This window comes from Solanum dulcamara, chromosome 12 (assembly GCF_947179165.1).
Source record: "Solanum dulcamara chromosome 12, daSolDulc1.2, whole genome shotgun sequence".
NCBI lineage: Eukaryota > Viridiplantae > Streptophyta > Magnoliopsida > Solanales > Solanaceae > Solanum > Solanum dulcamara.
This window is the reverse complement of record NC_077248.1, coordinates 60,557,916-60,579,213: the sequence shown is the minus strand read 5'-3', so window position 1 is coordinate 60,579,213 and position 21,298 is coordinate 60,557,916. Positions and strand designations below refer to the sequence as shown.

Below are 21,298 nucleotides of genomic sequence, written 5' to 3'. Positions count from 1 at the left end.
TCTTTATATGTTGAACCCCCTAAATTAAAATCCTGCATCCGCCACTGGTTACACTGCTGAACTTATCTTGATTGTTATCAGTATGTTCCCGGTCTTATAACTCCAAAAACAAACCAACAAAGATATATATAGCAGGTTCAAACCTTCTAGAAATGCAAATAATTATATTGGACAAACTTATATGTTGAACTCACAACGACATTTCTTGTCTCATGTCTATCTTTCTTCAATCTCCACATTTCATCATTCAATATGCCCAACTGCCAAATCTGGATTTGAACTCATACAATAAGAAACTTAAATAATAGTAAGAAAACTGCTACTCCAACTTGAGAGATATTGGAATTGAATTATTCTTCATGTTTTTCATTTTATACGACATTTTTTGTAATCTATCTCAAACTATTTTTATATTTAAAAATAATTTAATAATAAAATTTTGAATTTACATTTTTGTAAGATGAGTTATGATCATGATTCATGTCACACAAATATCATAATTTAGTTTGGACCCTAAATTTTTTTTTTTTTTTCTAATCCCATGTTAAATATGTCACACAACATAAAAAATAAAGTTAACAAAAGTTAAAAGTAAAGAAAAGAGGAGAGCCACACTAATTTTTAAAAGATAAATTTTACATGTATTTGAGTGTTAAAGTAAAATATCAAAGACTTTGATAAAGTATGCCTTCCTTCGACGAATGGCTAGACACTTCTATAGTGAGATTTTTTGAATTTATGAATTAATATTCGATTTGGATACAAGTTATGATGTAATTAATTATAATGAAATAAGTTATACTAAGATAAGTTATATTGAGATTATTTCTTATTGACGGTTTGATTTGTTGTATTCAAAATAATATGAATTGCATAAATTTTAAGAACAAGTTGTTTGTTTGCAAAAATACCTTTCACTTTATTTATTTTTTTATATTTTCTTTACAAGTTTTAGTTATTCATTCTTAAAAATAAAACTTTCATCTTATTTAACTTAAATATTTTTGTGTGTGCATTCTAATGATGATACCATATATGTATTTAAAAAATAAAATTTTCATCTTATTTAGTTTAAATATTTTTGTGTATGCATTCTCATGATTGTACTGTATATATTTAAAAATAAAACTTTTATCTTATTTAACTTAAAAATAGAGCTTCCATATTAAATTTGTTAAAGTAAAAGAGAATTTATTAATTACTTTATTTAAGCACATATTACTCTTAGATTGTAAAATATTAAAATTTTTATTTTAATTGATATATAAAATATAAGCTTACAAGTGACTAAAAAAATATATAATTTAATAGTAAGAAAATCAAAATATAAATCAAATAAATTCATAAATAAAAATTATATTTGTACAGTATAACTTTTTAATAGAAAAATATGAAGAATTATAATAAAAATAACTTACAGTGAAGATTACGAACTAATCAAAACATACTTTAGGGACTATTTTGAACCTAGTCTCAAATATTGGGGAGCAACTTTGTGAAATTTTGGTTTTTGAAGATAAGAGAATGGACGAATGAGAAAAGCTTAAGGAATTCTTTTTCTCTGTTCTAAAAAGACCATCCACAGCCACAGCAACAGTCCATCCAAAAATGGCGACGATTGCTGCAGCTTCTACCTACACTGCCATTTTTACTACTCATTTACCTCTATGCTCCACCGCTAAAACCGCCTCATTTTGCCGCTTTGCCTTACCTTATCTTCCACCTCGTGTTTCTGCTTCAGCTTTTTCTACTTCCTTCAAATTTCCAGGTAGTCTTTCTGGAATTTTTTCTTTACTAGAACTAGTTTGGTTTTGTGAGTATTATATGAAATTTCAATTTTATGTGATGCTGCTATTTTTCTAGATTGTTTCAAAACGTTTGCTGCCATTTGATTTTTGTAACTTTTCATTAAACTGTTCTAATTTCGAGTAGTAGGGCATACGGTTAATAGACTCGCATTGTCTAGTTCCATTTTTAGTATTGTTATTGTTTGGTATGCATTAACTTTATCATTTTGGTACACTTTTTGAATGTATGTATAGTTTAAACACTCTATTTGGTATTAAGGTATCTATAGCTAGTACATGCAAATTCATGATATAATATGGTGCAAAGAGTTTAATAAGATGCAATTACCCTCAAAATCCTTTTCACATCATTTCAACCATATTTGCGGAGGGTAATTTTGTAAATAAATGTTGTTGTTTTTTTTAGAAATTATGCCGTGCATGTTGTTTTTAACTTTAATCCAAACACTGCATGAGAAATAATCTTAGCATAACTAATACACTATATTCAACACTATTCATATACACCCTATCAAATGACTCCTTAGTAACTTATGCTTTGATTTTAGTATTAGGTGATGTTTTATTTTCTTCTGTTATCTTATTTTTTTGGCATTGCTACTGTTCTCTTCTTCATTCTTTTCAACATGATTTCTTTGCTACTTTATTTGCTTTGGATACTTGTTTTTTTATATGTTTTACTTGAGCCGGGGGTCAATTGAAAATAATCTCTCTACATGCTCCGTACTCACCATCCTTACCATACCCCAATTGTGGGATTACGCTGGATATATAGTTGTTCTAATTTGAACTTTGATGTGATGCTTTCTTAGTCAATCAATTTTTCAATCATTATATTATTTTCTTTCACTACCACTAGTAATTTACAGGTCAAATTAGTTTTTGGTACTATGTTACATACTTCAACTTGACACAGGTTTGTCTCGCGAACATCTTAACTTTGAAAATGCACATCTAGACACCTTTAAGGGGGTGCATTCTACATGTGCATTCTCAAAGTTAGGGTGTTTATGAGTCCATCTTAAACCAAGTTAAGATGTCTAGATGTGCATTTTTAAAGTTGGGATATTTAGTTACTAGCTGAGGCCAAGTTTAGGCGTCTATCTATGTATTATGTGTTTGTATTTTGAACTCTTTACTTGGTGAAACACTCTTTTATAAAAGAAAAGACATATTGAGCCTGTGCGGATTACCTGATTGTAAATAGCTATAAGTGTTGAAAAATATTTTTTAAGGACAAAAACTGATTTTATAAATAGGCAGATGCACGTTAGGATAGAATGTTGAAACTGTTAATAAGCAGTTGATGTGTTAGGTTAAAAAATGTTGATAAATTGTTCCTTTCTTAGAAAGACTAAAATAGCCCTAAAATATTTGCAGAAAATTATAAATTTAAAAGTATCTGTGTAAAAGAAAGAGAAATGACGGATATGAAGTGAAGAGGATGTAAGAAGTCCTGTTTTGGAAAAGATATGTTGAGAATTAAAAAAGTATTAAGGATAAAGAGCCCGTTTGGATGGACTTAAAAAAAGTAACTTTTATGTATGAAGTGTTTTTAGAACTTTGAAGTGCTGAAAGTTATTTTTATAAATAAGCAGTTGAGTGTTTGGATAAAAGTGCTTATGTTGAAAATAAGTGTTTGAATTTTAGGGTTAAAAGAATAAAAAGGGTAGTTTGGTAATTTAGTTAAAATATAAGGGATATAAAAGTAATTTTCATGGTCAAACAAAATGGCTTTAAGCACTTAGAAAAAAAAAGTTAGAAATCCTAACTTTTTATTTTTGACTGACTTTAAGAACTTTATGGCTTAAAATTAGCATTAGGCAAACACGCCCAAAAGCTAAAAAGGGGTTTTAAGTTGGTTTTGACCAACTTAAAGCCCATCCAAACGGGCTCAAAATCATAAAACTTATGGCTTTTTGGCTGATTTTAGCTTATAAGCACTTTGGTGTTTACCAAACATGTAGATAAGCTAAAAAGTTCTTATAAACCAGTTTAGCCAACTTATAAGTTTAGCCAAACATCCTCATTGCCTTCTCCTTTTAGAGTAAAGCATAACTTTTCCTCTTCTAGCATTTCTTCGTGTGCTCTGAATTAGGAATGTTTGAATAGAGAATGGATGCAAAAAGATTCATAAACAGATGACAACTGGTTAAGATTGAGGTTTAGTTGATTGATTGATAGATTTTTTGGTATGTTATACTCTCTCTTTGTTCTTCTTTAAAACATTTTGTGGACCATCATGTTGAGTTGATTAACTGGCATTTGAAGTTGATCATTGAACTTGAATGTGTCAATTCTTTAGATTTGTTTCTGTAGTAGATTGTAGTTAGTGTGTTTTATTTTATGATTTTTTCCCAAGAAAATATCCTCTTTTGTTTTCTTTCCTTCACTACTTTAGTAGCTAGAGTCATGGTATATTCCTTTCAAACTGCTACACTGATAAGTTTGCAGACTGAAATCCCTGTCTGAAAAGGGGATAACTTGTACACTAAAATTTTGTTTAGCTTACCTTTGGCAATCTAATTTGCCGTGAGATTAGCTTGTTCAATTCTTTGGGTACGATGTCTTATCCTTTGGCTGAATATTAGTACTGATCGGTGCAAGTAACTCTTGTCATTTTGCAGTTAGCTCATGTACTGCTTAATTGTGATATAAGAGCTTCATATATCATGTGCTACTTCTGGTCTTTGATTTAGATATTCTGTCAGTATTGTCCTTAGCTGCTTTGCATCCAGTGCTATCTTAGAATTGGCATCTGAAGCCACCTTAAGGTTCCTTACATCAAGGAAAATGGCATCTGAAAAAGGATTGCAACTCGTAATTTGCTATTTCTTTTTCTCTAGAAATAGATAGGAATTTAATTATGTAAGGTTAGATCGGCTACGTTATATGGGCGGAGTGTTGGCCAGTTAAGATCTCTCACGTTCAAAAGATGAAAGTTGCCGAGATGAGAATGTTGAGATGGATGTGTGGGCACACCAGGAGCAATAGGATTAGAAATGAGGCTATTCGGGACAAGGTGGGAGTGGCCTCGGTGGAAGACAAGATGCGGAAAATGCGACTGAGATGATTTGGGCATGTGAAGAGTAGAGACACAGATGCCCCAGTGCGGAGGTGTGAGAGGTTGGCCATGAATGGTTTCAGAAGAGGTAGGGGTAGGCCGAAGAAATATTGGGGAGATGTGATTAGACAGGACATGACGCAGTTACAGCTTACCGAGGACATGACCTTAGATAGGAGAGTGTGGAGGACCCACATTAGGGTAGAAGGCTAGTACATAGTCTCGTTATTCTTTCTTATTAGTACGCACATTAGCACATTATGATTTCTTGTGCTCTGATTTCTATTATTATTTATTACTTTATGTACTTTGACTACACTATTTTATCTGTAAAGCTTTCGTTATTTGCTTTCCAAATTGCTTTGAATTTCTTAGCCTTATATGACCTTTTTTTATGCTTTTTATGCTTTTTTGAGCTGAGGGTCTTTCGGAAACAGCCGTCCTACCTTGGTAGGAGTAAGGTTTGCGTACACTTTACCCTCCCCAGACCCACGTTGTGGGATTTCACTGGGTTGTTGTTGTTGTTGTATACTATATTTGGATACCTTTTCTGCAATGAGTTAGTTACTAGCTTTTTCTACTTTAGAGTATCCTTTTTGATGAACGGGGAATTGACAATTTAACCTAGTTTTGGTAGATTCACCAAGTACTTTTCATTTGCACTTTCAATTATTATTTGAGTTACAAAAAAAATTCATAGGGATAAGGGTATCTTTGCAATGCATTGGAGAACCTCATACACTGTGATGAATGACTTTCTATTGAGTGGCTTAATTTTGAGAGTACATCCCAATCTTTACTCTAATGCACATTTTGTGTGGAAATCTTGATATTTTATTATTTATAGCTTAGAGGATCGATACCAACGATCATTGTTTCATGAACATTGTGATAATACTGTGTATATAAAACCAAAAGCTTGCAGTAAATCCTTGGCCAAAGCTGGAATGCTTTTATACCTAGATTATAATGGTTTTATGCACATAAGGACTTAACACTGTTACTTACACAGCTGCATTAAACCAATACAAGTGATGAGCATTGTATTAGTATGATGTTTTCTCTTTTCGAAGATAATACTTATTCCTGTTGCTGTGCTTATGATTTATGTTGATGTCCTGTAACAGAATCCAAAAGGTCTTCACTCCTCCAGGTTAAAGCCTCTTCATCTGAAGAATCTTCTATTGATACTAGTGAATTCCTAACGGAGCTAAAAGAAAAGGTAAACTGGATGGCTTGTCACCTGAGAAAAAATTTGCATCTTCTCTGCTGAAAATAATAGTTGTTTGGTAATCAATCTTTCATTTGTTGCATTTCTTTTAGGTTTATCAAAGTTCTAAACCTTGTTTTGTATACTGTACATCACCATAGAGTGTGAGTTACTTATTCCTGCAAAATACTTACAGAGCAGTACTTGTCAGTTTGTTACATTTATAATGTCTTGAGATTTTTACCTTCATTAGAGTTTCTTCATAGTTTTTATCTGCTGGACACTCTCTAATTTCGGGTACACAGTACACATTTTTGTTAAGTTGGAATTTTTCTTATGGAGATAATGTGGGAGTCCCTAAAAATACAATTAAAGAATTATTAGAGATGCATTTTACTTTACTGATTGGAATAGATAGCTTTTTCCTTTTTATGTTTATAAAAAAAATTGCTTATGTCATACTCACATTTAATATCTGTGTATTAATTAAAGTGGGATGCTATTGAAGACAAGACAACAGTGCTACTTTACGGTGGTGGGGCAATTGTTGCAGTTTGGCTATCTTCAATTCTTGTTGGTGCCATCAACTCAGTTCCTCTGGTAAGTAGATCAATGGAATAAGATAATTGTTTTACTTAAGGAACTTCTTAAGAATGTTCCGACTCTTTTCCCTGCTATAGGTTTCTGAAATTTAGTTGTATGACAGACAGAAATCCTGTCTTTAATAGATTTCTTCTATTGTTTGGCCCAACCAAGTCACAAATGTTTCTCCCCTTTCTGCAGCTACCAAAAGTCTTGGAGTTGGTTGGACTTGGATATACTGGATGGTTTGTCTACCGCTACCTTCTCTTCAAGGTAAGATCACAGGATTAGGTTACACGTTCTCTTAACATTTCAAAATTCTACCACAAAAAAAACAATTATTTTAAATAAATGTTTTCCTGCTAAATCACATTTGCTGTAGGTTTTCACTTGAGATATGGAATTGATTGAGGCTTAAAACAAGCTAAGGGCTAGTTTTCTCTCTCATACGTTAATATAAGTTTATTGGGTAAATATCTGAAAGCTTGCACTTCTATAAACTAGTAACTTTCCATATCATCTTTTATGACTGAATGAAACCAATAAATTATGCCATACAGAGCTTCCTACTCTCTGTCAGCCTAGGCTAGTTGAGGTGTGCGCTAACTGGCCCATACACTGCTATTATTAAAAAAATACTGTCAACCTGTCAGTATCTTAATTTTTTTTCAAGAGGGTAGATGTTCTTATAGTGGACCAAATAATCTTGAAAGCACAATTTGAATATCCATCCGGGCACCTTGGAAGGTTGGCCTCAGGTTGCCACAATGCATTCATGGCCTGAGTTGGCAAGGTGGCCTGCTATCTCCTATGTGGGAAATCTTCATAAACATTGTAGTTTAATAAGTCCATCCAGTTTCAAAGGGTAGAGTTTGTGGATGAACCTACCTTAAGCTAAATTAATAAAAAGAGTGGCTGCGGCTTGGTTTTGATAACTCCCTCTACATCACATTCCTCCATGGTAACTCATCCTGTCAAACCAGCCAAAACCGAGATACTTCAATGTTCTCACCGTGTTTCAGTCTTATGAAACATCACTTAACCATGACAAATCTGAATTTAGCATCGAATATGGCAACTAATATTCTGCAGTATTCCCTATTGGTCTGTGGTGTATCTCATATTGTGAGATGAAGCGACCCTGTGCATCGTGAATAAAATGTTCCGAGATTTTGAAATAACTACACAAAAAGATACATGACTACTGTAGAATTGTGGTGGTGTTTGCATGGAGATGCAACAACTTACAAGAGATTTGAACTTATTGTTCTTGCTGACAGTCAAGTAGAAAAGAATTGGCGGAAGACATTGAGGAATTGAAGAAGAAGGTTGCAGGAACTGAATAACTGCATGTAATTTGATGTCAAATTCACAATGAACAAATTCCAGTACCAATGCAAATCGGCTTTCAGTTTCATGTACAAGAGGCATATGTTCATGTGAAGTAAGAGTAGGTTTTGATGTAATTTTATTTATCTTAGCACATCTTCAAAGAGGATTCTATGTTTCACTTTCATTTGATAGTGTTATAATTCATAATCTGTTTCTGCATCTTGTTGCATCATATTGTTCTGTAAATAAGGCAGTCAGTTAAGTGCACAAGGCAAATGAATTTTTGAAACGGAGCACATAGTTTATTGCCAAAGATCCAATGTTGAAATTTGCAACAGGGCTTTTCAGCTTTTTCCATACATATCCTACCAGTACTCCCTGCCAGTCCTAATGAAGTATAATGACCTGCCAATTGCCAACAACAACATACTTGTACAATCTCACGAATGGACCTGATATTTTGTGAAGGTAGAGATGTTTTCTATAGACTCTTGGCTAAGGTAACACATTTCAAAGTAGGTATAAAAAAGGAATGTAGTAGTGAAGAAGTCAAGATGAAAATAATGTAAAAAATAATAGTAGCAATAACAATTAATATGATAACTGAAGCAAAGAAAATAATAGTTAATAATCAAAATCAAAGAAGATAATAGGAGTGGTAATAATAATAATAATATTGACAAGAAAAATTAGACAATGCTCTATTGCGTGACTAGTCTTCTGCCTTAATCATTGACTTTCATATCTTCTCATCTAGGGTTATATTCTTGGTAATCTTTAGGTGTAACATATCTTAACTAATTACCTCTTCCCAATTCATCATTGGCCTACCTCTACCTCGCTTCGGACCCACCACGATGAACCTCACACCTTCTCACTGAGGCTTTTGTGTATCAGACTTCACATGTCTGGACTATCTCAATTTTGTTTTCGTTATCTTGTCCACCATAGAGGTCACTCCACGTTGTCCCAAATATCTCCGTTCTTTCTCTTATCTTTCTTAGTGTGTCCATACATCCATCTCAATATCCTAATTTCTGCTACTGTCATCTTTTGGACATGCGAGTTCTTGACCGGTCAATACTCCGCCCTGTACAACATGATTAGTCCAACAATTACTTTATAAAATTTACCTTTAAAATCTTGGTGGCACATTCTTATCACACGAAACACCAGATGCGAGCCTCTATTTCATCCACCGCTTTTTAATACGATATGTAACATCATTGTTGATCTCCCTATTTTCTTAGATTATTGACCTAAGATACTTGAAACTTCCTCGCTTGGAAATGACTTGTGCATCGATCTTCACTTTCACATCTGCCTCATGAGTCATGTCACATGACTTGCACTCCAAGTATTCTGTCTTAGTTTTGCTCAATCTGATCCCTTCATACTCCAGGGTTCGCCTCCAAAACTCCATTATTTTATTAACTCTATCGCTTGTCTCCTCAAATAATAATATGTTATTTGTAAATAACATACATCATGACACCTCTCTTTGAATATGTCATGTCAGTTCATCCCAAGACAAGTAGTTGTGCTGTCAGGTTGAAGGTAGTTGGTGCCTCTATAGGGCGGACTTGACTATAAGGCCACTAAAGATGTATTCGATATATTTATTGTTAAAAAAGAAAAAAATATCTTGTGTTGTTAAACTTGAAAAGAAAATTGTGGGTAGAAAATAAAATAATCTTTTACGTTATTTAATGTGAAAATTATTATAATAATTGAGAAATAAAATAATTGTTAGGTAATATTAGTATCCTTTAACATGAACTCACATTATTATTTCAATATTTACCTTTTCCTTTCCTACTTCACTATCAAATGGTCAAACATTCTTTCATTATGCAAAATCTATTGTTGTTTATTTACAAAAAGATCAAATTTGCTTTTTGGGGTCTTCTTCAAATTTTGAAGCACTGCAACCACTCTATACTATTTCAATATCATTATATCAACTTATCAAACTCAGCTCAATACTATTTTGATATCATTATATCAAACCACATTTTGTTATTCTAACTTTATATTATACTTTTTTTAATTGAAAATTTGTGTTTTTTACACCAAAAGACAGATTTCAGAAGTATCAATGCAGGCAAACCACCCAGAAAACTGTGCAAATCCGAAATAAAACATAGTAGCTCGTTATGGAAGCATAAATATTCATACAGAAACCTAAATGGCATAAAGCTCTGATCATATAATTTACTTCAAACATTCCTATAAGAATTAGTAAGGCAAAAAAGCGATTTAAGTAACAAAAACTCTAGATTCTGTCGATGTCCTCGTCTTCAAACTCAATATAATCATCATTAGATCCTTCGTCCTCCTCATCCAATGTATTAACAACACCCTCATTGAGCCTAATGTTCTCCGGCAACTCTCCATATGCCTTCAACAGCCTTGCCTCATCTGGCATGTACTTCAGAATAACATCAGCTTTATCATCCTGCCAAATACGAATATATAGTAAAGTTAATACTCAAGCCAATGATTGCACAAGTAAAAGCAATTTATTTCTCGCTAAAAAGAGACAACACAGGGAAGATTCACATAGCTCAACAGCAAAAAGATCCAACTTTTTCAGTGTCTATTAGTTATCCATTGGAACAACAACTGAATAAAAGAAGTTTTTTTCAATACTGAATTCAAGGACTGAGGAGGTAAACAATTTGTTCATATATAGTAAAGTTAATACTCAAGCCAATGATTGCACAAGTAAAAGCAATTTATTTCTCGCTAAAAAGAGACAACACAGGGAAGATTCACATAGCTCAACAGCAAAAAGATCCAACTTTTTCAGTGTCTATTAGTTATCCATTGGAACAACAACTGAATAAAAGAAGTTTTTTTCAATACTGAATTCAAGGACTGAGGAGGTAAACAATTTGTTCATATATAGTAAAGTTAATACTCAAGCCAATGATTGCACAAGTAAAAGCAATTTATTTCTCGCTAAAAAGAGACAACACAGGGAAGATTCACATAGCTCAACAGCAAAAAGATCCAACTTTTTCAGTGTCTATTAGTTATCCATTGGAACAACAACTGAATAAAAGAAGTTTTTTTCAATACTGAATTCAAGGACTGAGGCGGTAAACAATTTGTTCATATATCGATAAAAAATGCCGGACAGAGGAAGAGTATTTACCACCCGTTTTCAACAACAACAAAAAAACCCAGTGTAATGGTGCCTATTCCTATACACCCTTCAAGTAAGTAAATTGTTGAGTATAAGACAAATCACAGTAGTCGAGTCACCTTGTGGTTGAGGGCTCATCCCTTTGACAGAAAATATACTATTTATACTGTAGTCAAGTCAATAGCAGGCATAGCAAAAGATTGATATATAATGAGAGTTCGCCTTCTGGTTAAAATAATTTTTTATGCGTATATCGTAGATGTCGAACCCTCTTCGACTAACTCGTGTATCTTACTTTTTTTTAGATTTTAAACACCCTTAGTCAAAATTCTGACTCCACCACTAGCAACAATTCATATAGCTAATCCAACTAGTTTTGAATTGAGAAGTAATCGATCGATTAATTGATCAACCTAGGTAACTATTTTCTCTTCCTAATCTGTGATTCATTAGTTCATAAAACTTTACATGTAATTTTAAGAAAGACATACCATCAAAGGGGAAAAAAACACAAATCATGTACCAAAAAAAACAAACAAATTTCTCAACAAAACGCTACTCCAAATTCATATGAATCCAATTGACAAGCAATCAATTGATTGACTGACTACCTCATCCTCAATTCATCAAGTCATACGAGTTTACACGCAATTTTAAGAAAATAATCAGAAAAAATGGCGTAAAAATTTCTAAAAAAAACAGAGTGATCAGAACCTGATAATCACGAAGGCCAACGAGAACAATATCACCAGCTGCAATCCAAACTTTTTTATGCATCTTTCCACGTATATGACAAAGACGTTTAGTTCCATCAATACACGCAGCTTCACATCTTCCATTACCTAACATACGTTGTACTTGAGCATATTCTTGTCCATCTTCTTTGAAAATTAGTTCTCTCTTTTCATCATCAGCTTCATTCTTCCCTCTCTTCCTGTTCTTACCTCCCTTTCCTTTGTTCTTCGGCATGATTGATCGACGATTTCTCCCCTTCTGTTGAAAACCCTAATTCTTCTTTGAAAATAGCTGTTGTTTTTTCCAGTATTGATTTGTTCTCTCCTATTTATAGGGAGGATTTTGTTTTCTTTTCTCCTGCTTTGACTAGAAATTAAATTCTTTAAAAAAATGATTATTTACGCCCGGGAAAAAAGACTTTTGAATATTAAATTAGAAAATCTTATATTGGAAATAGAGTTTTTTTGCTAAAAACATTCCTTATATGTGAGAAAAACTTAAGGTACATCTCTATGTTATAAAAGTGAACAAAAAACACTTCTTATTTATGTCAAAAATTACAATATTCATCCTTCTGTTAGTTTCGTGGCAAAAAACTAACGGCTATAGTCATTTTTCTTCCTTCCTCCTCCCTCTCTATTTTCTGTACATTTCCTCCTCAACTTTGTAATCGGCGTGTGACGGCTTTTATGCAGCAGTGATCAGTATAGTAATCAGACGAGTGAATATGAGCTAAACCCGTCTGGATCAAGTAGCGAAGGTCAATAGACAATGGAAATGAAAACGGGTCGGATGAAGAAAGACAGCAGAGGATTCAACGGAAGTAAAAGCTTCAGTGGAAATTCTTAGTACAAGAAACTCTATTTCTGTATAATCTTTCAACCAAACTCTTTATGATATGAATGCTTCAACAATTGCATAAAATGGATGATTTACTTAGTCAATATACAGTTTATTTCTTTTTAAATAAATTTTTCATTGTATTTATTACTGTCAGTTCTTTTATTTCAATGCATCAATTGTAGCTTTGATTATTTTGTTCATATCTATTAAGACTTATTCCTTGATATATTTTTTTCTTTTTTGGCTTAAGTATGCATTTGACAAATTGGATTTGAATCAATTGATTGGTAGATGACAAAACTAAGCAAGTTGTATGTAGTATTTTATGTTGTTTATTCAACTTTGAATTTTGTCTTTTCTTAAATCCAAGTTGTTAGGCCAAACTGCTGACTTTTAGACCATAGGCGTTAGTTTTTGCCAAGAAACTAACAGAAGGATGAATATTGCACTTTTTGACATAAGTAAGAAAAGTTTTTTGTGCACTTTTATAACACAAGGATGTATCTTAAGTTTGTCCTATAGTTAAGAAATATTTTTAGCCAAAAACTCTCAAAAATGTGACGTTGTATTAGTAATTTTAAATTTGTAATCTTTACTTATATTTACACAGTTAAATCTTTATTACTTGTACCACAAGCAAAATTATTTTTTATTACACATTTAGTCAAAAAAAGCCTTATAAATTTGTTGATGCTTGTGCAACAAGCAAACAGGAAAAGAGATGGTAGAAATGCGAAAAATAAGTTTCTCTTAAAAATGAGAAAGATAATATGGATAATATAACTTCTAAGAATAAGTTATTTTCTTATAAAAATAAAACTGAGCTTACAAGGGTTTGAAAGGGTCTTTTTGTTATTTTAATTATTTTATCTCGAGATAAGTTATCTCAAAATTATTATTTCACCCAGAGACAAATTTAGGATTTTAAATTTCTGGGTGACACTATTTTGAACAGTAAGTTATACCAAAACTCCTAGCGTAGAATAAAATAATACTTAATATTTATTAGCAAATATGTATATGAAATTTAGATTTGTTCCGGTGGTTTAGTTAAGATTTTACTTATCAGAAATCTAGGGTTTTAATCTACTTATTCACAATTCTTTTTACAATAAATTCGCTAACGATGTCTTGCATGGTAATATTTTTAAAGAAAATACACCCCACAACAGGGCTTGAATTTGCTTCCTTGTGTTGATAATTCTGAGTTTTAACCACTGACACCACAAAACTCATTATTTATAAGAGTGCCACGTTTAATATTTATACTTTCCTTATAAATATATATACAAATATACATGTATATACAAATTTTCAACTGAGACCACAAGGTGGCGTGACACCCCTCAAATGAACCTAAATCCACCCCTGATTCCACCTAGAAGCAAGGATAACTTATCCCAATATTAATATTAATCTTGAGATAAATTATCCCAAATTTTATAACTAAACGAGAAATAAATGGGTACATATTTATCCCACGATTATCTCACTTTATCCATCACACCAAACTTGTCTCAAGTGAAATGGCCATAGAAAGGAATTCCAATTCACACATAAGCGCATGCTGTATAAGTCACCAATTTGCATAGCAACCACAATTTTACCATTCAATCACTGGCTTCACCTCATGAGCATTACTAAGAAAGAACACTGTTAATCAGTATAAAGATTTTGATACACACAGCTACATGTAAATTATATACTTGTCTACCAGGCCATAAGAAAGTTAAAATTAAATAACCTATTCACAGTGTTCACTTTTGTGCATTAAAACAGGTCAGAACAATCAAACATTTTTCACTCACTGAATTCCATTTACATCCTTTCTCATGTTTTGGAGGGCACATGGAATACAACTATTATGGTCAAAAGGATAACATTACAAAATGTTTCAATACCTATGGCAGTTAGTATTGACACCTAAGCCTTACACTTCTTTTGCTTCATCAAAGCCAATAAGAAAGATCGGAGGACTTCCGCGGCTCAGCTAATAAGCAAAACAAAGGTAGTAATTGACATTGCGGGAGATGAGAAAAATCAGTGCCTGATAGTAAGTTCAGCCCTGAGATGGAGTACGTCGTTAATAAAATAGAGACTGTCCTCAGCCATGAAAGAAGTCCAGGGTATGGCGAATAAATTGCGATAGCCAACTGCCTTACCCCCAGTAAAAGTGTAGTTTCCCTTGTATTTGCTGACATACTCCTCTGCTGGTTTTGTCCTCACAGCAAATTCATAATCGACAGCAAATGAAACTGAACCCTTTTCCTGCATTCCCAGAAAGAGACCAAAACAATGGAAAGAGCTTTGCTGATCCATGTTGCAATGTGCCGACAGGAAAAACCCTTGTCCCCCCAAATGAAAAGCTTGAGAATATACTCTCCCGGATGGAAAAAGATTAGCACATTCATCCCGCTTAAGATCCAAGTAGACTATACATTGTTGGCGTGGAAGTTCAAACTCAACCACCTTAACAGGCCGATACTTGTATGCACGCTCCACAAAACGACGATTTGTTGAAGCTGATTCTTCTGCAGCTTGAGTTCGTTGGCGGTGTGGGGCCTCAGCTTTAAAAAAGAGGGCCTCAAGCACAAGTTTGGATGCAAACTCATGTTCAAAGTCATTACACGTGAGAACCTTCCGAAGCTTTCGGCAGCTCATGAAAGGAAAGCGGATGCAACGACCAAATCTTGAACTAAGAATTTCTCGGCGTTCCTCTATCAGGGGATAATGAGCCCTTGTCCACTTCAAGAGAAAGTCATATACTGCATCTTCTGATGCTACCTGGAGGTCATCACTGGACAAAATTGCCTCAATACCAGCAAGAGGCAGCTTCATGACCTCTTCTTGGAACCTGTCGAAGAAGAACGAGCTGATTAACAAGTACAGGCAAGTACCAGATGCTTCAATAAAAAAGTTTAGCAATGTAATCTATATCAATCCTTCATACAAGATGAAAAAGTAACATGTTATAAAGTTCATGACATTTACTCGTATCAAATTGAAATGAAATAAATTACTTTCATTAGTGCTTATACATTAAAACCATGTAACTTAATCTATTGACAACCTTCTGATGTTTAAACTTTGATGAACATTTTATGCATAGGTTCTTCTTTATAATTGCAAAGTCAGGTTCTTATGTTACAACAATTAGGTTTAAAAATTTCACAAAGTTCCCAATAACCCAAATGTTATAGAAAAGGTTCCAGTTTTGCTTATCAGAAACTTATTATTGAAACAAACTTCGAACCATCAAATTGTCCGAAATAAGATGTGGTAACAGAAATATTCATCAAAAGACCAAAAAATAGGCATACTAGACAATGGTTTTATGGACTTAATTATCATTGGTGTGCAGACAGCTGTTTTGGATAACAAACTAAATAACACAAGGAAAAGGGAAAAAGGGTAGGCACAAATGGAACTAACTTGGTTATATCTTTGTATCTTGCAGCTAGGAATTGTTTTGCTGCATCAGTCAATGGCTGAACTGCATCAGCCATCAGGACACTAGAAGGAAGCTCCAAATACAGCAAAGCCGACTCCGGAGTCATAGGCAAATTACGCAGTAACCTGCTGCAATACCTCATGCAAGACGCAACCTCAAACTTGTCAGCAGCCATGAGCACGTCCAGCAATGCAGGAGCTGTATTTGTAGTCAATGTATTGCTATACATAAAATTCAGGAGCTCCATCAATGCAGCTTCCTCTGCTCCATGGGAACAAATATAAAAAAATCACTTTTATGTGAGACACGATACTGACTTTAAAGCCACTTCAGATTGAAAAAACAATATTTGATGCACAATTTTCAAAAACCAAAAGTCCAGTAGATCAGTATTATAAAACACTTAAACTATGACAGAACAAACATTTCAGACTTGGTAGACTTTGTCCAAGTTATTTTCTACTCAAGTTCATTGACCATTATTCCAAGGTCAAACAACAGCACATGCATGACATACCTGAAGCATTGATCCGTAGAGTTACTTGTCTTTGCTCAGACTCTCTCATCCCATTTGAGAAGAGCTGCATTAATTACATGATAAAGAAGGTTCAAACTTCAATACCAATTCTAGACAGTGCATAAGAAGCTTACACTTGAAAATGAATGTTTACCTTGTAGAAGAATGGACTCTTTGCTGCTAATATTGGGGAGCTAATGTGTAGTGTTTTAACTTTCATAACCCTTGGAGAATCACAATTCCAAGTTGAATCATCACTATTAGCAGCTTCATCTCCTGCACAGAAAACATGACATGGTTTATCTATCTTTTCCGGCCATGTCACTCCACCCTTTTTCATGAATCATTGAAGGCAGAGGATGATAAAACTGCACTTCATAACCACGAGGCACTGATAACAAAGACCATTAACTAAATCTTCTTCAGGTTCACTATTCTGTCTTTCACTTCCATGCTGGCACAGCAGGTAATTCCCTCAGGTAATTAAGCTCATATGCAAAGAATCTGAGCACAAATTTTATTGCATTCTGCTCCTTGGTTTTCTCTTAAAAGGAAGCAAGACATTCACGCTTCAATTTTTTAATACAAATGCTAACAAAAATCAACCTCTCCAACCTATCGAACAAGCTACTTACTAAATAGAAAATAAAGTGTCCACTAGAGCAACTTGATCATCAAACAGACTCGGTCTATCCTAAATCCTCTATAAGAATATATCCAGTCAGCAACAAACAGAAAGCTACAAACAAAAGTTGTTTTATTTATTGTGATAGTATCCAGACCAGCTTGCTTGTAGCATTGTACCTTACTAGTCCACCGGGTATCTACTACCTTCCATTAGGAACCAAGGCTTAGATAGATGAGAGTGATCACCAAACTTTTTTGGCTCCACTGGGATTTAAACCTCAGTCTCCCATGGTCCCCTCCAACTTCATTGGTAACTAGAAGCACCATTTCTTATCTGGGTTACAGAATCACCCCTGCTTTAATCTCTGAAACTACTTTCATCAGATATTTTTGTTCCACTGTGAGTATAACCAACAGAAGCTACATGCAACACATATACATGCCCAGAATAGTTCTAGTATGCAACTCAAATAACTGAAATTTTGACTAATGAGCAATCTGATTTCCTAATGCAAGCTAGAAAAAACGGTTTTAAATCTCTAGCATAAATTCCCTCTAAATGGAAGTAGCCATGGCATAATAAAGACTATAATACATGGTGGGAACAGAAATCCCTTTTAAACCTACCACCTTAAGAGCCAAACTGATCCATGACAAATGGGATAAGACAACCTTTTTTGAGGTGATATTTGTTGAGGTTAGCCATCGCTAGGTCTTCTATATCTCATAAAAATTGCAATCATGTTTCATATTTTGTACCCTTTCTATTATAGAAAAATTATCAGATTAGCATTTGGGAGTTGCACAGAATTTAAGAAAATACAAAAAGAATTCTAAGGATCATGAAAATTCTCAAGGAAATAGGGACTAAGGAAAGGAAATCTAGAAAGTAATTTATTTATAATAATACCCGAGTTTGGCTCTTCAATCATTGCAACAACTGATTCGTCTTGATTTTCGTTATCAGCATCTTCACTATCAATTTGATTGCAGCTAATTATCTGTTCTTTAGGGCATACTGTGATATCCAAAGCTGCAAACGAGTGGTACATGTCTGGTTATCATCAGAAAAACCCATACCAGCATAAGAAAGAGCAAAATTCTAATCATTATGCATAACATTTATACCAAGGGAAGAAAGTGTATATTGTTCATCCATTGTCTCCAGACACCCAACCTCCCCTAAAATGAAATGATTACGGAAGGAAAATATTAGCAGCTGAAGTCTCATTGCAAGAATATGCAGCAAGTGATATGTTTAACTCTGCCACGGTTGTGAAAACTTCATTTCAGCAATATGACCCTTTGACTTACCATAAAAAAAAACACTCTGTAAAAAGGTAATATAAGGCACTTGAAACATGTAGAAGTCAGTGTAATATGATGTTCATGTCATTTAATCAATTCGTGACGATCATAAGTAGAAAGTTCTGCTAATAATATCAGAAGGAAAAGCTGAGCAACTATTTCCAATGGATTAAACATTTTCCAAATAGTTGTGTTCCATGCCAGTTTGCCCACAACTTGACCAATACAGACAACCTACAACGGCCCATGATTCAAGAATACTATTGCCATGATATAACCAGCCAAAGTGGGAGCAGATGAGCACATTTGAGTGTTCTGTTTTGACGGGGATTTAAACCTGATATCACACTCAGGCACCCCTCGGGGACTTTCCATATAAAAAAACATTAAAATTCTCTTTTTAGGAAAAAAAAAACCAATAATGTCCAAACCAGCTTACCCACACCTCGACTATTCCACCGTACCTGCCAACTCCCAACATCTTTTTCTCCTTTTTTTCTACACTTCTTCTCCTTTCCCCGTCGAAACCTCAATCAAAGAAAATAACTTACATCACAGTTCCAAATCAGGGGCGGATCTAGCGTAGAGGTTACAGGTTCCCGGGAATCCCTTAACATTTTCCGAAACCCTATAGTTATATTAAAAAATCTGTTTAAGGTATAAAATATATAAATGAGAACCCATAACAAAAGCTGATGGGTGGTCAAGTGGCATGAAGGTACCCCACCAAATCTCTCTCGACTGCGCTATGCAGGATTGAATCCCCACAGGTTCCCAATTGTTTGCGCTTGGGACTTCAATGTTGGAGGTTTCAAGTTCGAAACCCCTTGCCAGTGAAAGCAAGGGGTTTGCCTCATGGGTCGAGCTCATCGCACCGGACTTACCTAGTGGGGATTACTTTTCCTGTGTGGTTTACGAGCTATTATATAGGAGCGGGGTTTTTACCTGTGCCCAACCAAAGGGTAGCGGCTAACTCATTTTCTTTTCTTTTTACCTTACTTTTTTACCGATTCGTTTTTCCTTTTAACAAAACTACTAGTTCTGCACTTCTTTTTCTTTTTTTTCCTTTTTTTAAAAACACAATTTAAGTTAACTAAAAAAAAGACTACTAATAAAATATTAACTTTACCCAAATTTCAATATTTCAAATCAACTTTGAAACCTAAAACTTTTAGGGTGCTAAGTTCTAATATTGCCCGCTGGAGGCCAATGCAAAACAAAAAAAAGTGGTGAGTTTGCTATATTTTTGAGTCTTTCCCATTTCTTTTTCCTCTTGAGCTGTTGTGTATATCTTGTGTTTAAGTGGTTCGTTACTTTTTAAATACATATAGAGAGAGAGTTCCAGTACTCATTTTTTGTCCGATTATTATTGTATATAAATTTATTTTATTGGGAACAGGCTGTATCCGTGCTCAACGGCGCAAAACATTTATTTCGAAACTATTTCATGCAAATGTACATTCCATTCCCCTTTTTCTCGACAGAAGAACCCCCTCTGTCTTTTTTCTTTTGATATCTCTGAACTGATTAAACAATTTTTTAGAAATTGGACAGGTAAAGAAGGAGAATTCAAGATTCTAGGGTCTAGAGAAGAACCTTGAGCGGAACACAAGTTTAAAATCTTGAATACAACTCTGTTCCAAACCCCGAAATCCTAACTCTCGCAATTTTGACTTATTCAACAAAGTCAATATCTCCCAAGTTCCCAATCTCAACCCAAATTCGCTAACAGATAAATCGAGGAAATAGACGCTTGAAAAAGATCCAATAACAGATACCACGGATTCAAAAAAAAAAACTAACCATTTTCCTTCCTGAAATCTTCTCGTCGGCGCTTGCGATTACGAGCCCAATCGGCTAAGCTGTTACAACCGTTGGAATCAGAACAACCACCGTCGATTGAATCTCCAAGGATCTCGATCCGTAGAACACGATCGGAGAAGTTACTGTCGTTGAAGGCGAAGGCGAAATCAGGTTCCCGGGTATGGGTAGGGGAGTATTCCGGGTCCATCACCGCCGTTCTCGGGTCGAATAGGTCCAAATTATGGTCCTTCATACTCTTTCTCTCTCTTTTTTTCTCTATGGAAAAACCCTAAAAGCTTGTTTGGTTTTGGGGGAAATCAGAGTTATGGCGTTTGGAGATAAGACATTTGGATTCGAGTCGTTGAAGATGAATTTAAAACTAGTGAGAGAAAATAAAAGAAGAGAGAGAAAGATGGAAAAAAAAAGAAATTTAATGCACAAAGGTTTTTAAAATTATTATTTTTTTGTTGATTTTTTTTTAAAAATATCGTAGTTTGAGATCTAATTATCAAATATAGTTATTGTTTGAATAATTATTAAACATATCGAGTCTTTAAAATTCATTCAGTATCAATGATATAACAACAGATACAGAGCAAACTTCAGAAGTTGGCTAATACATAACAAATTTCAGAAACTAACGTTCGCTTAATACATATAGTATTGAATTAATAAATATCAGTTAAATATAAGATTTAAAGTATTTGAATGCAGGATAATAAAGATTCAGAGGATTCAGATGGAGGATAACCTAGATAATGATTAGGTTTTGAATCTCGGTGATTTCATTTAATATCATTTAACACCCGTGATGTAACAGTTGAAACAAGTGAGGATCACGAAAGTAATTACTATTAACAACAACAT

General features: G+C 33.9%; 3 protein-coding genes across 5 annotated transcripts; 1 reads left to right on the top strand and 2 right to left on the bottom strand.

Moving 5' to 3' along the window:
• The first annotated feature begins 1,531 nt into the window (after window positions 1-1,531).
• On the top strand, window positions 1,532-8,215 carry LOC129876113 (protein CURVATURE THYLAKOID 1A, chloroplastic). The gene is made up of 5 exons (XM_055951437.1): window positions 1,532-1,768; window positions 6,000-6,094; window positions 6,575-6,682; window positions 6,866-6,937; window positions 7,945-8,215. Exons 1-5 carry the CDS (start codon window positions 1,609-1,611, stop codon window positions 8,008-8,010), a joined length of 501 nt encoding a protein of 166 aa, XP_055807412.1. The 5' UTR covers window positions 1,532-1,608; the 3' UTR covers window positions 8,011-8,215.
• A 1,918-nt stretch (window positions 8,216-10,133) lies between these two features.
• On the bottom strand, window positions 10,134-12,208 carry LOC129876114 (eukaryotic translation initiation factor 1A-like). Its single transcript, XM_055951438.1, has 2 exons — window positions 11,862-12,208; window positions 10,134-10,454 (listed from the first exon to the last, which is right to left on the bottom strand). The coding sequence occupies exons 1-2, from the start codon at window positions 12,114-12,116 to the stop codon at window positions 10,272-10,274; spliced, it is 438 nt and encodes a 145-aa protein (XP_055807413.1). The 5' UTR covers window positions 12,117-12,208; the 3' UTR covers window positions 10,134-10,271.
• Window positions 12,209-14,446: 2,238 nt separating this feature from the next.
• Window positions 14,447-20,847, bottom strand: LOC129876091 (BTB/POZ domain-containing protein POB1-like). Of its 3 annotated transcripts, XM_055951403.1 has the most exons (7): window positions 20,432-20,847; window positions 18,449-18,502; window positions 18,231-18,353; window positions 16,848-16,969; window positions 16,694-16,757; window positions 16,158-16,437; window positions 14,447-15,579 (listed from the first exon to the last, which is right to left on the bottom strand). In XM_055951403.1, exons 1-7 carry the CDS (start codon window positions 20,682-20,684, stop codon window positions 14,766-14,768), a joined length of 1,710 nt encoding a protein of 569 aa, XP_055807378.1. In that variant the 5' UTR covers window positions 20,685-20,847; the 3' UTR covers window positions 14,447-14,765. The 3 variants fall into 3 exon arrangements, with proteins under 3 accessions (XP_055807378.1, XP_055807379.1, XP_055807380.1); XM_055951404.1 differs by lacking the exon at window positions 18,449-18,502 and having other exon boundaries at window positions 18,231-18,374; XM_055951405.1 differs by lacking the exon at window positions 18,449-18,502 and having other exon boundaries at window positions 20,432-20,846.
• Window positions 20,848-21,298: the final 451 nt, after the last annotated feature.

What these genes read in the sequence shown, in the direction of transcription:
- LOC129876114 (XM_055951438.1), bottom strand. Translation starts at nt 12,116, where the DNA reads ATGCCGAAGAACAAAGGAAAGGGAGGTAAGAACAGGAAGAGAGGGAAG. An exon ending in TTGGCCTTCGTGATTATCAG is followed by an intron (nt 10,455 to 11,861) that starts GTTCTGATCACT and finishes CGTATTTGGCAG; the next exon opens with GATGATAAAGCTGATGTTAT.
- LOC129876091 (XM_055951403.1), bottom strand. Translation starts at nt 20,684, where the DNA reads ATGAAGGACCATAATTTGGACCTATTCGACCCGAGAACGGCGGTGATG. An exon ending in ATATACACTTTCTTCCCTTG is followed by an intron (nt 18,354 to 18,448) that starts GTATAAATGTTA and finishes ACTCGTTTGCAG; the next exon opens with CTTTGGATATCACAGTATGC. An exon ending in AGAGTCCATTCTTCTACAAG is followed by an intron (nt 16,758 to 16,847) that starts GTAAACATTCAT and finishes TAATTAATGCAG; the next exon opens with CTCTTCTCAAATGGGATGAG.
- LOC129876113 (XM_055951437.1), top strand. Translation starts at nt 1,609, where the DNA reads ATGGCGACGATTGCTGCAGCTTCTACCTACACTGCCATTTTTACTACT. An exon ending in TAACGGAGCTAAAAGAAAAG is followed by an intron (nt 6,095 to 6,574) that starts GTAAACTGGATG and finishes TATTAATTAAAG; the next exon opens with TGGGATGCTATTGAAGACAA. An exon ending in CCATCAACTCAGTTCCTCTG is followed by an intron (nt 6,683 to 6,865) that starts GTAAGTAGATCA and finishes CCCTTTCTGCAG; the next exon opens with CTACCAAAAGTCTTGGAGTT.